This window comes from Sorex fumeus, unplaced genomic scaffold, assembly GCF_029834395.1.
Source record: "Sorex fumeus unplaced genomic scaffold, SorFum_2.1 ptg000037l, whole genome shotgun sequence".
NCBI lineage: Eukaryota > Metazoa > Chordata > Mammalia > Eulipotyphla > Soricidae > Sorex > Sorex fumeus.
In genome coordinates, this window is record NW_026606094.1 from 71,371,273 (window position 1) to 71,385,059 (window position 13,787).

The following is a 13,787-nucleotide window of genomic DNA, read 5'->3' on the forward strand; positions in this document are numbered from 1 at the left end:
ACTGGGCCCGCTCAAGCAAATCAATGAACAACGGGAGGACCATGGACCATGATATAGAGCATTACAAAGCTGTTCATGATTGGATATCAGTCATACAATGCTCCAACACCCATACCTCCACCAGTGTAATTTCCCAACATCAATGACCCCAGTTTTCCTCCCACCCACCCCCAATAACCCCTCCCACCCCAGCCTGCCTCTATGACAGGCACTTCTCTTTTCTTTCTCTCTCTCTCTCTCTCTCTCTCTCTCTCTCTCTCTCTCTCTCTCTCTCTCATTTTAGGCATTATGGTTTGCAATGCAGATTCTAAAAGGCTATCATGTATATCCTTTTACCTACTTTCAACTCTCAGTTCTTATCCAGAGTGATCATTTCCAACTAATGTTGTCATAATGGGCCTCCTCTATCTTTACTACCCCCCCCCACACACACACACACATATTTCCAACCATTGGCAAGTTCTCCTGGCCCATTTTCCCTGGCCTTGGTTTTATTTTCATTCTTTATTTTTCTACATTCCACAAAAAGTGAAGTCATTCTATATCTGTCCTTCTCCTTCTGACTCATTTCATTCACTATGATACTCTCCAAGTCTATCCATTTATAGGCAAATTTCATGACCTCATTTTTTTCTAATAGCTATGTAGTTGTCCATTGTGTAGATGTATCATAGTTTCATTATCCAGTCATTGGTTCTTGGGCACTTGGGTTGTTTTTAGATTCTGGCTATTGTGAACAGTGCTGCAATGAACACAGGAATACAGGTGGTGTTTTTGGACCCCTGGGGCATATTCCCAGAAGAATTACTGGGTCAAATGGGACCTCAATTTCTAGTTTTTTAAGGAATGTCAATATTTTTTTCCAAAAGATCTGGACCAGTTGGCATTCCCACCAGCAGTGAATGAGGCTGCCTTTCTCCTCACATCCATGCCAGCACTGGTTGTTCTTATTCATTTGGATATGTGTCAGTCTGTGGTATGAGATGGTATCTCATTGTTGTTTTGATTTGCATCTCCCTGATGATGAGTGATGTAGAACTATAATAAATATTTTTAAACACTCAAGACTATATTCCAAACATCAATGAGGTCATCAAGAAAGTTTTGATTTAATTTTATAGAAGTTATTTTCAATTTCTCATTTACAATATCTGATGAGGCACTGGAGTGATAGCACGCTTGCCTTGCACAAGGCCGACCCGGGTTCGATTCTCAGCATCCCATATGGTCTCCCAAACACCGCTGGGAGTAATTCCTGAGTGTAGAGCCAGGAGTAAACCCTGAGCGCATTGCTGGGTGTGACCCAAAAAGCAAAAAAACAAAAAAAATTAAAATAAAATAAATAAAATAAAAAATCTGATGAATGGATTATGAAGATATGGTATACATACACAGTGGAATACTATGCATCTGCAAAGGAACAATGAAATCATAGAATTCACTGAAACCTGGTTGTAATTGAAAGACAAACAGGATGCTCTCACTTATCTGTGGTATAGAGAACACTGGATGAGTGAATGTATTGTAGTAAAGGTGGGATGCCTAGATCACCCTTGACCCCAGTGTTCAGAGTAGGACAAAGAAGGAAAGAAATCAAGGGAGAAGAAGATAACTGAAAGGAATGGATGAACAGGCATTCAAGCATCAATTAAACTGGTGATGTGGGCAAGTGGTGGTATATCCATATATCCTAATCAGAGACTCAACGAAACTAAAAACATGAGATCTAAGCTGCAGCCATTGAAACTTTGCACTGTGTCAAGATGACAGGCGAAGGATGGGATAGGGAGGGAAATATGGGAACACTAGTGGAGGGAATTTGGCACTAGTGGTGGGAGTGGTGTTGAAATATATGCCTGAAAACTCAAATATCAATAATTTTGTAAGTCATAGTTCTTTAAATTTTTAAATATTAAAAAATAAATAAGAGGGAAAAAATCTGAACCTTGAGTCAGAACACAGGCCCTAAACAGACAAGTTCAAAAGGCAACCCCCCTTGGGTTGCCAGCTGCAAGATTTTATATTTCCAAGAGAGCAAATACCACTTAGGCAGCAGATAGATGCTTCACAGACAGCTCTCCAGGGGCCTCCTGACATCCTGCTCTTCTAAAGAAGAATTTTTGAACCTCCAGAGCCTGAGAGGCAGAACCCCAACATCAGAATCTCTTGGGAAGAATACGAGGCACTTCCTTTTCTCAGATTTTGAAGTCAATAAAGGGGGGTTTGCAATTCTTCACCCCCACAGTTATTACTTATGCAGACTTTTACCAGAAAACCCCACTGCTTGGAGGCAAGGCCTTCCCAGAGCAGGGAGGCAGGTAGAGCCAGGCTGACATGGGAAGCACTTGTTTTTTCCTACTCGGACCCAGTTAGCTGCAGATGGGCCTGCAATGGGTTTCTACGTGCTTTTTCAAGGAGTACCCACTCAGTCCTGGAGGAGGGTGAGCTGAGTTTTCTCATTCCAGAAAACAAACATTATCCGTGATCTTTGGGCTCCTAGTTGGCTTCAGTTCCTTGGGGAGCAGGGCAATCTCCCTCTTCCCCTTTGTGTTCCCTCTGGAAGTAAACTGCTGCCAGTTAGGTCATTACCATGATAAGTATTCTGTCACTTGCTCGACAGGACCCAGGGTTGTGGCCTGCCTGCAGTATATTTGGGTCATTGATGAAGAAGCAAAATTCATCACATCATCTCTCAACCAACAGAATCACCCAGAAAGGATCATGCTATTGTGTTTTTCTTGTGAATTATCTTTATCTTACAAAGAAAATTCAAGAGGTAGCACAGATTATGTTACCTGCACCAGTTTTATTGAATGTACCTCAGACTTGTTATAACTCACCTTGAACATGAGAGACAGAAGTGGCCACTTTGCGGTGAGAGAGAATGCACACATGATTATCCACCTCTACCAATCATGCAAGGGTATCATCGGATGATCTTTATAGAGAAATCCAGCTCAGATGACAGTCTTCTGTGCCTGTTGGCCAATGCGTGGTCCTCACGACAGCACCCATCAGCCTTAGATTCTGAGACAAGCTCCCCAATAAATACCAGTCAGTTACAGATGTGTGCCACCCTGGGATCAGGATGGAGAGGGAGTGTCCCAGGCTCAAGGGGGTTAAAGAGCCTCTTCAAATTCCCCTGAAAAGTTCCCTTCTGAGGTCAGTGGTCAAGTGTAAGATTTTCTTTACTAAACCTCTGAGGGTTTCTGCATGATCCTGTCACAGCACTAACTATTGACACAGGACTGGAACTGCCCAAAAATATTCCTTTCCTAGCACTTCCCTCAGAGATAACAGGCTTCAGTCTCTTAGACATACAAAGTCATTCAAAGTCCATTCCTCTGTTTAGTTTGTGATTAAGCCCCCTTTGTAATTCTTTCCAGCAACCCACCCCCTCATCAGACCTTCTAGCTTTGTTATTTCAATTCACACTTACCTGAAGTCCTTTTTAATATAGCTAAAATACTCCTCTCTTTTCACTTCCCTGTCCATGATTCCCTCTCTGATCCTACCTTTAAAGTGTAAAGGAAAGTAACTGAGCTCTTGAATGTGTTCTAGAGTCTCCCCCCATTTTTTAATCTCTTTTATGGTTTGGTTTGGTTTGGTTTGGTTTGGTTTGGTTTGGTTTGGTTTTGAGACCACACCCAGCAATGTGTAGGCTTACTCCTGGCTCTGTATTCAGGGTTCACTCCTGGCGGGTTTGGAGGACTGTATGGAGGGTTGGGGACTAAAATCTGTTCTGCTGTGTTTAGGATAAATGTCCTCTCTGCCGTACTATTGTTCCAGCCCCTCCCAATGAGTTTTAAAGAGAATTTATTTGCGGACACACTTCCAGAGTGTACATGCCCAGGGATGATGGTATCTGTGGATCTGTGGTTTCCAACAACTCTGGGAACTTCTCATGTGAGCAACCCTGCATTGGACTTCTCTGTCTGCTTTGCAGAACTCCTTTCCACTTATCTTCAACGTTTTTGCATAATTCTAATCATCTGACTTATAGCAAAAGCTCATATATTTACTGGTATGAATTGCAAATATGTGTTTGCTAAAAATGCTTTTCTCTTATGCTCAGTGCACTTCCTTTGCCACCTACACAAGGGCTGAGGGGAGCATTAAAAATGGTCTTCCTGATGCCCTGTCAGCATGCCCCCAACATGTCACTGTTTGCTCTAGAGGCACTGACAATAAGAGGAGAGGTGGCAGGTTGTCAGTAAGGAATTCTACTACACCTCTCAGAAATGCCACTTTCTGATTCTAGGAGATGAACCCCATGGTTCCCATTATAGTTATGGAAAGAATACCCTGCTGAAAAGCAGTGCATTGGTGTTGGGTTGATACAAAAGGAAGAAAGGACTTCATGAAGCCTCTTACATGATTTAAGGAGAACACAGGCAATACTGGGGTGGTCATACAGTGTCCATAATTATTTTGTTGTCTTTAACTCTTTTAAAAAAAAAAGTTAAAGGGTCTTTTCTGACCCTTCATCCTACTTGTAGGTACAACCATCATCTTTCGTATAGGCAACCTCAGTTTAAAAAATATGCGTGCATTATGTCAGCTGTTATAGGACTGACTCTGATCTTCTTTGTGCTAAAGGCAGGTAGCCTGTACTTAAGGAAGTATGACCAGAGCTATAGTACAAGGGCCTTGCATTTGACCAATCTTGGTTTGATTTCTGGCATCACATGTGGTCCCTCAAGTGCCTCCAGGAGTGATCCCTAGACGCAGAGTCAGGAGTGAGCTCTGAGAACTCCCAGGTGTGGCCCCAAACCTAAGGGAGAGAAGGAGAAAGGAAGGAGGGAGAGATGGAGGGAAGGAAGGAAGGAAGGAAGGAAGGAAGGAAGGAAGGAAGGAAGGAAGAGAATAATCACATGGAGCTAAAGGTAATAGGATCCATGATTACAATATACATTCATCATTCATCTCAGGTTCCACATGACCATCTACCCTTCAATTCAAATTTCATTTTATATCTAAAAATAAATCAGGCATTTTTATTTTCTCTTTTAATTTTCTAAAAGACTAAATGAATGAGTTTAAACTTTTCATAGGTTAATTATAATTAATTCTTTCCTTGTCAAAATTCTGAAGATGGCACCTGCTACATATGTTTTCAATCTCTATTTTCTTACAGGTAAAATTCAAAGAGGCCTGTACTAGCTTTCTCTCAAAGACAAATAACCAATGATCAGAACAGCAGAAAATCGCTGTGAATTGAAAAATCACAAATGATAGTCAGATAAATTGTATTTTTGTATACAATTACCTGCTTTTCTCCATGCTCAAGGCTGAAAGTCTGTCTTTAAGGCAGGGTTTGAGAGAGTGATTATTATTTAAAATATGAAAAGACTCAAGAAAAAGAAGAATGACAATGGGTGGAAAATAATCAAATGGATGAGAATCCATGGTGATGATGGGCAGGGGTAGAATGAAAAAGTGAAAAAGTGACTTTTTCAAGTCATAAAAAAGTGAGATGACTTGGTATTTCCTCCCACTTAGGTTCAGTGTGTCTCTGAATCTAACTGTGACATTTCAGAGACTGACACTCCTCTGGTGCAAGGAAACAACACCATTTCAATCCAGGAATCTTATTATATGTTCTTAGGACTTAGATAGAATTTTATCTTTAAATAAGGTAAAGGCCCTCCCGTTGATCGTCGATTTGCTCGAGCGGGCCCAGTAACGTCTCCATTGGAGACTTTGTTGTTACTGTGTCTGGCATATCGAATACTCTCGGTAGCTTGCCGGGCTCTCCGAGAGGGGCGGAGGAATCGAACTCGGGTCGGCCGTGTTGGCCGCTTGTAAGGCGAACGCCCTACCCGCTGTGCTATCACTCGATATGCCAGACACAGTAACAACAAAGTCTCCAATGGAGACGTTACTGGGCCCGCTCGAGCAAATCTTTAAATAACAAGAAAGAATTGTATTCCTGTCTAGTCTTCCAAGAGAACATACAATGAACAATGCCAGTAACAATTATGAAACAAATTTGACCATTATAAGAATTTTAAAAATCAATTTTGCCCATTTAAGTTTATGGCGACTAATTTCCATATCAATGATCTGACTTTGCTCAGTCTGAAAATGTGCCTCTATCCTTTTTCTGTTGTTTTTTGAAATGTTTGCTGTTCTTGGGATGTATTTGGTGGAACGACTTAAAGATGCCCTCGTGTGCGTTGCAGCTTTATAACTAAGATGTGCTCTCTTTTTGACAGTGTATCAGTTACAGCAAGAGGCTCCTCGTCCCAAGAGGATCATTTGCCCGGGGGAGGTCAGTACTTAGCCGTTTTCAATACACCTTGTTAAATATGATGAATTGTCAGTGTTATGTTGATATTGGAGTGTTTTCAGCATCCTGAAGTTAATTTCTATTAACAAAAGTTAGAGTGCCACCAAATTTAACATCTTAATGATTTTGTAATTTGAAATTGAGTGTTTTTAAAAATACTAACAAACTAACTTGGAATCAAAAAGTTTGTGTTGTTAATGTTTGCAGACATAACTTAGGCACCCTTTCCAACCTCCTTCAAGTGTGTCTTCCTCGGGCTTTGTTAAGTTCTGTGGTTTCAATTCTTATGATCACTTAATCACTTCACTTAACTTCCCGTTAGTTGTCGATTTGCTCGAGCGGGCGCCAGTAACGTCTCCATTTGTCCCTGTCGCGTGCTAGTGTAGCCCAATGGCATCTGTTCGCTCTGGGAACATGAAGAGTCTCAAACCGATCGTTCATGATCTTCACGAAGAAGTCTGACCATCTGGTAGGTGGGCGGCCACGCGGTCTTTTGACATCCCGTGGAATCCAGTCGGTAACAGCTCTAGTCCAGCGGTCGTCTTTAAATCTCATTACGTGACCAGCCCATCTGATTTTTGACACCTTGGCAAATGAGACAGCGTCCCTGATTCTTGATCGTCGATGATGGATGTCAGAACTCCGGATGTTTTCTCTCATTTGAGTGAAACGTGATATTCCAAGCATAGCTCTTTCAATTCTTCTTTGGGAGACCTGAATAACGTTCTCATCCTGTTTGCGTAGGGCCCAGGTCTCTGAGGCATATGTTAATGCAGGAAGAACAGTGGAATCAAAGAGATGTGCCCGGAGCCGGAGGTTCTTCGTCCTCTTAGCTATTTCTTCGACGTTCTTGAAGGCGTTCCAAGCCGCTCTCTTCCTCCTGCGCAGCTCGGGTGCCAGGTCATTTGTCATGTTGACCTCTCGACCTAGGTACACATAGCTGTTGCATTCGGAGATGGTCGTTCCATTGAGAGCGAATGGGGCGTCAGGAACAAGGCTGTTTCTCATAAACATTGTCTTCGTAAGATTCAGCTGTAGTCCTACCTTTCCACACTCACGGTCAAAGTCGGCCAGCATTTGTGCCACTTGGCTGATGTTTGGTGTTATTAAAACAATGTCATCAGCAAAGCGGAGGTGGTGTAATTGCCGACCATCTATCTTCACTCCCATTCCTTCCCATTCCAGTCGTCGCGTGATGTTCTCGAGGGTGGCACTGAAGAGTTTCGGTGAAATGGTATCACCCTGCCGCACCCCTCTCTTGACATCAACGATCACTTCTTTGTAGAATGGTGAGATCCTGGTAGTGAATCCGCAATACAGCTCACGGAGGATCTTGATGTATTGGGCTTGAATGCCCTGATTGGCTAGGGCTTCGATGACCACTTCCGTCTCAACAGAATCAAAGGCCTTCTTTAAATCAATGAACGTTAAACAGAGCAGCATCCTGAACTCCCAAGAAACCTCAATGAGTTTGTTTATTGTGTGGATATGGTCGATGGTGTTGAATCCTTTGCGGAACCCGGCTTGCTCGCATGGTTGTCCTTAATCTAGTGTTCTGCCAATCCTATTTAGGATGACTCGAGTGAACAACTTGTAGATGACAGACAATAGGCAGATAGGGCGATAGTTGCCAATGTCATGGATGTCTCCCTTCTTGAACAGTAGTACGGTCCTGCTGGTTTTCCACTGGGATGGAACCTTGCATTCAGACAGGTAGCGAGTGAAGAGCCGAGCCAGTGTATTGATGAGTTCTGATGGCAGGTTCTTCAGGTGTTCAGGTCTGACCTTGTCTGGGCTGGGTGCTGTTTGTTTCTTTACCGACGAAATGGCGTGTCGGATTTCAGAAGGGAGAACCTTGGGAATGACATATTCATCCTGTGGAATTTGGTATGTCAGCAAGTGGACATGGCTGTCGAAGAGATTTGAGTAGAAGTCATGGATAATCTTCTCCATTGCGGTTACGGAGGATGTGATGGATCCATCAGGATGTCGGAGGGCAGTCATCTTGGTCTTGTAGTTGGTGAAGGACAGGCGGGCGTAACAAATACTTTTCCCAGCTTCTGCCGCATCTACCAGTACTTCTGCTCTTCTCTCTTTGAGGTCTTCCTTGATCGCATCTCTGCACTGCTTTGCGAGCTCGGACGTTAGCTTGCGGTTGCCTGAGGCATGCGCCAAACCACGCTGACGAATTAGCTCAAGAGTTTTCGAAGACAGGCATTTTTTTGTGGCTATCTCTCTGTTGGCGTTCCTCACACATTCATGGAGGTGCTGAACCAGTTGATCGTATTCCTCGTCAATGTTGTCAACAATGGCATCTTCCCATGTTGCTGCAATAGTGCCAAAGAGTTGTGTATTCGATATGCCAAAACCAGTAACTACAACTGGTCTCATTCACCTGACCCTGAAGGCTTCACCGACATGGCAGCACTGAGAAGGATGAGAAAGGAGAGGCCGACAAAATCTCAAGGCCGAAATAGGCTGCCACAATGAAGGGAGACAAAAATGATCGTCTTTACTTTCAATGCACGTACGCTAGCATCAGATAGATCCATCGAGGACCTGATGGTACAAGCGCGAATGATCAAGTACGACATCATTGGTCTGACCGAGACAAGAAGGCACGAATCTCACCATGCCGTTTTCGACACCGGAGAAGAATTGTTCCTCGGAACATGCTATAAAAGAGGTGTCGGAGGCATCAGTGTCCTTGTCAACACAAACTTGGCCAAGAGCATTGATTCATTCGAATACCTAACAACCCGAATCGGACATTTACATTTGAATATATGTGGCTCACTGCCTGAAGTTTCTATCTTCGTTGTCTACGCACCAACATCTCAGTATGATGAAAGAGAAATCGAGAAGTTCTACATGGAGCTGGAGAAGTTCTATAAAGAAGACCACACCTTCTACAAGATCATTGTGGGTGATTTTAATGCCAAGATAGGACCGAGAAGATCAGCTGAAGAACTTCACATCGGGATCCATGGCCTAGAATGGAACGAACAGGGTGAGAGACTGTCTGAGTTCTTCATGTCGACCAAGACCATCCATGGTAACTCACAGTTCCAGAAGGCCGAATCTAAACGTTGGACATGGGAGTCTCCCGGTGGACGATTCCACAACGAAATAGACCACATCATTGTCAATCGACGGTTTTGCCTGACCAATATTGCTGTTGTCCCAAAATTTCGAACGGGATCGGACTACTTTCTCCTTCGTGCAAAATTCTACTTCACAGAGAGGGGAGAAAGGGCTGCAAAGTTCAAAAAGAGAACTCCCAGAACGACCACCAACTGGAATTCTTATGATAATTTGTTTAAATTGTGGCTGCTTCCAATATGTCAAAACATAATAAATATCTGGGCACTCTCCATACTCATATTTAGCAAGGATTTAGGCTTTATTATAGTTACTCAACAATTTTTTTTATTTTTATACATTTTATTTTCATAAAGTAGTTCACAATAGTTCATTGCAGATAATATTCAAACACCCACCCAACCAGTGAGCATCTTCCAACCACAATAAGTGGGAAGTTTGTGAAAGTTGTTGTATTTTATTCTGTGGCCATTTAAACCCATATATATAAGAATATAAGCAAGTAAGTTAAAACCAAACACACGTGAGCTACTTTAGGTACATCAGTGGTCTAGAGTATAAGAGGTCGAGCGGCAGCAGTGAATGCGGCCGTGTGCTCCAGGAAATACTGTTTCGCTCTCTCTTCCAGGAGCTTTATTTTATAGTATCTGGATCTTGGCTGATGATGACATTACATGGTGCCAGGAGGCTTTTTGTGGATGTGACTGCCAAGCTACTGGAAAATGGGGAATCTGGGTGAAGGAGGCCCAGTCCCTATCCGAGCAGGCTTGGAGATGTCAGCCACGGGTCCCGCATGCCTGGGTTCCTCTGTCAGTTTCTTCATGGGTGAAGCTTATCTGAGAGAGTGGAGAGTGGCCTTGAGATTGGCTGTGGCTGGGTTCTGGAGGTTTTTGGCTGCTAGGGCTCTGCTTGGGGCAGGGAGGGAGACTCAACCCACCCCTCTCCAAGGAGCCCCAATGAAGACAGACTAGCGCAGGGTCAGGAGATTCTGCCTTTACTAAACAATTTTTTTAAAATCCCTAAAAGAACAATGTGTTTTATATTCTGGAGATAAGCTTTGAAATATACCAGCTCATAACACTGCATAGCAGCTCACAGAAATTTCTCGAGCTCTCCTTGACTAATCAGTTCTCTTATCATCTGGGAGGCCAGCAAGATTTGAAAGGCAAGGCTATGGCTCTCTTTCCTATTTTTACTCTAACCAGTTTCTTTAATATCAAACTAATATCTTTCAAACAAAGGCCCTTGGCTTTTTGTTGTTGTTGTCACTGTTGTTATTGTGACTTTGATTAAATATAGAGTAGCATGTATCTCTTGCATCTGCCCTCTGGGGGTGGGGCATGGCTCAAGTCTTAACTCCCTGGATTCATCCTTGAACATCAGCACTTTGTGGCAGGATGACTAGCTCTGGTCCTGAAGCTGCCACAAAGGCTTAGGTACATGTACACCCAAATACAGAGCCATTTCATCACTGTTTAATAAATGTTGCTACAGTAAAATTTTCCTTCTCTTGAAGCGCATTGGAATTCGTAATGTAATTTGAGCTTTAAAATAGAGTTGACATGCTCATTCCAGAAATATGGCTTGAGGAGAGAAAAATACCAAATCTTTAAGGGAAACTCCAAAATGAAGACAAATCTTTACTTGGTAGTCCAATCCTTTTCTGTTACCACCCTTACTGACTGCCTTTCTTTAGTTTCTTTTCTGTTTTGTTTTGTTTTGTTTTTAGAAAAATATTAAAGTCATTTATTGGAATTAATTGCTAAAATTTAATATTTTTGTTTTTAAATGTTAATTTTCCCAGACTTTATTTTTTAATGTACTTTTTTTAAAATTATTTTTTATTAGTGAGACATCATGAGGTACAGTTGTAGACTTACAAATTTTTGTGCTTGGGTTTCAATTATAATGCATATACTTAAATAACCAAATAAGGGACTCAGCGCCAGGCTGTGGGGCAGGTGAGAGCCCTCCCCACCCCAAGGGACCCAGCCCCAGCAGCCGACCTCCACTGCCCAACCACTGCCCATGCTCCAGGCTGCTTTCTGGACGCTCAGGCCGAGCCTCATGCATGAATGAAGTCCCATGGAACCCAGATAATGCAGAACTTTGTGACCTTGGACTCTGGACTCAATAGGACCTGGAACAGAGATCCTCTGCCTGCTTCCCCCAGTCTCCGGTGACTCAGGGATCACACCCACAAGCCACACCCTACCATCACCAGATAATCTCCTCATTGGCCACGCTGTAGAACTCACAGATGCTCCTGCAAGATGGGGTTATAAAAGTAGGCCCCCAGAACCATGCCACTGGACTCTGTGCCAGGCTGTAGGGCGGGTAAGAGCCCTTCCCACCCCAAGGCACACAGCCCCAGCAGCTGACCTCCACTGCCCAGACCGCACGGCTGTGAAGTGACACGTTATAAGACACTTCCTACCCTACCCATTTATGCCTCTCGGAGAGCCCAGCAAGCTACTGAGAATATCCCACCCGCACAGGCAGAGCCTGGCAAGCTCCCCGTGGCGTATTCGATATGCCAAATACAGAAACAACAATAGATCTCACTGCCCTGACCCTGAAAGAGCCTCCAATCATTGGGAAAAGATGAATAAGAAGAGGCTGCTAGAAGCTCAGGGATGGTAGGAATAGAGATGTTACTGGTGCCCATAGAGTAAATCAAAGATGAACGGGATGACAGTGATGATGATGAAATAAGAGAGGTAGGAGTCAAATAAGAGGGGAATAGGATAAATTGAATTTGTTTTGTTTTTGAGTTACACCTAGAAATGCTTAGGGTTAACTCCTGACTCTGAGTCAAGGGATCACTCCTGGCAGGGCTCAGGAGTCCATCTGGGGTACTGGAAATCAAACTTGGTTTGGCCTTAAGCAAGGCAAGTGCTCTTCCTACTGTGCTATCTCTCTGGGCCCTACATTGAATTTTTATTGAGATGTTTTGACATATGATTTTTTCAATGAACATTAAAAAGAAACAAGTTGTTAAAAATAACTCTTGTGATTACATATAGTATTAATTTTATCAGAAATATATAACTATGTGCTGGGAACCAGCACTTACATGTACCCATGAAAATACTATTTGTAAAGTTAGGCTACAACTAAGAACTCTTCCTAAGAAAATTAATTTAAAAAAATAAAACTTCCAAGCAATATCAGACATCAGAACTTGAATAGTAAGGGAATTGTAAATGTTCACTTTTTAAAAATTTATTCAACACGCACATGGGGAAGGAAGGGGAAGCCTACTCTGTCTGACTTTGATTTAGATGATGGGAATATAACAAAGAATGAATCTGTTGGTACTTTGAGAGTCAGATGAAAAGAAAACACAATGATAATGTGCAGATTTAATACCAGTGTTTCTCAGAAAGAGAGCATACATGCAAGAAATAACTTTTTTTCCCCCCTCAGAATCCATGTACTCATCCTCCAGGTGGAATGGATGGGGGGACTAGATACCTCAATGCTGCATGAAACTCTTCCCAGGGTGAAACCTAAACTGCAGATATTCATGGGGGGTGGGGGGGATGAGGTATGTTACAAATCTCCTTGGCATTACCCTTGTGTCCTAGGAAATGTGTGACATGGGCCTTCTCCAACCTTAGTATAAAAGAATCTGGTGCAATGCTACTTTTGTTTTCCTCTTGTCTGTCTTTTAAATTAGCATTTTTGAAGTTGTAGAGATAGTAGAGGGGTAAAGCACGCAGATTTGATCTCTGGTACTGCATATGGTCCCTTGAGCACACCAGGAGTGACCCCTGAACACAAAGCCAGGAGTAAGCCCCGCACACTGCAAGTTGTTGCCCCAAATCCAAAAATAAGTAAAAAATAAAAGTCTTTTTATATTATCTTTTACCAGTGATTTTATGAATTTTCTTGCTTGGTGCTGGCTCTCTCCATTCTCTAATATGAAAAAGATATTTCTCAGTTCTGGGCTCAGCAGGCAGCAAGAGGCCTGTGGAAGCAGGCAGGTGCCAGGCTATAAAAGGGCCGAGTGGTTTGAAGAGCAGGTGCTGATTTGATGACTACCAGCAGGAGTAGCTTCAGGTCCCTTTGTCCTCCTGTGCGACATTAACTGCGGATTACTCTGCCCAAAGACCAGGGCCCTCCAGGACTCGGGCTCCTTCAAGTGAAGGTGTGGTCTTCCCTTGGACCTATGTCAAACCGTTGCTCCTGCCACAATGTCAAAGCAAATATCTCTTTGCCTTGGATCACACCTGCAGGCTCCAAGAACATGAATACTGAAGACAGAAAATTGCTCAGTCTGCGTGTTTGGCCAGAGAGATTGAAGCTCTGTTAACAAGTTAACATAAAGTCAGCCCGAGAAGCTTTTTCTTGTGAGCAATGGGTTAGGGTTTTATTGTATGTCTTTGCC

The 13,787-nt window shown here is 43.0% G+C and overlaps 1 protein-coding gene across 2 annotated transcripts in view; it reads left to right on the top strand.

Moving 5' to 3' along the window:
* Window positions 1-13,787, top strand: part of CHN2 (chimerin 2) — a 344,324-nt gene that overhangs the window by 179,280 nt on the left and 151,257 nt on the right. For both annotated transcript variants that reach the window (XM_056117938.1, XM_056117939.1), the window contains exon 3: window positions 6,219-6,274. In XM_056117938.1, the coding sequence (XP_055973913.1) occupies window positions 6,219-6,274 (56 nt within the window). The remainder of the gene's footprint in view (window positions 1-6,218; window positions 6,275-13,787) is intronic.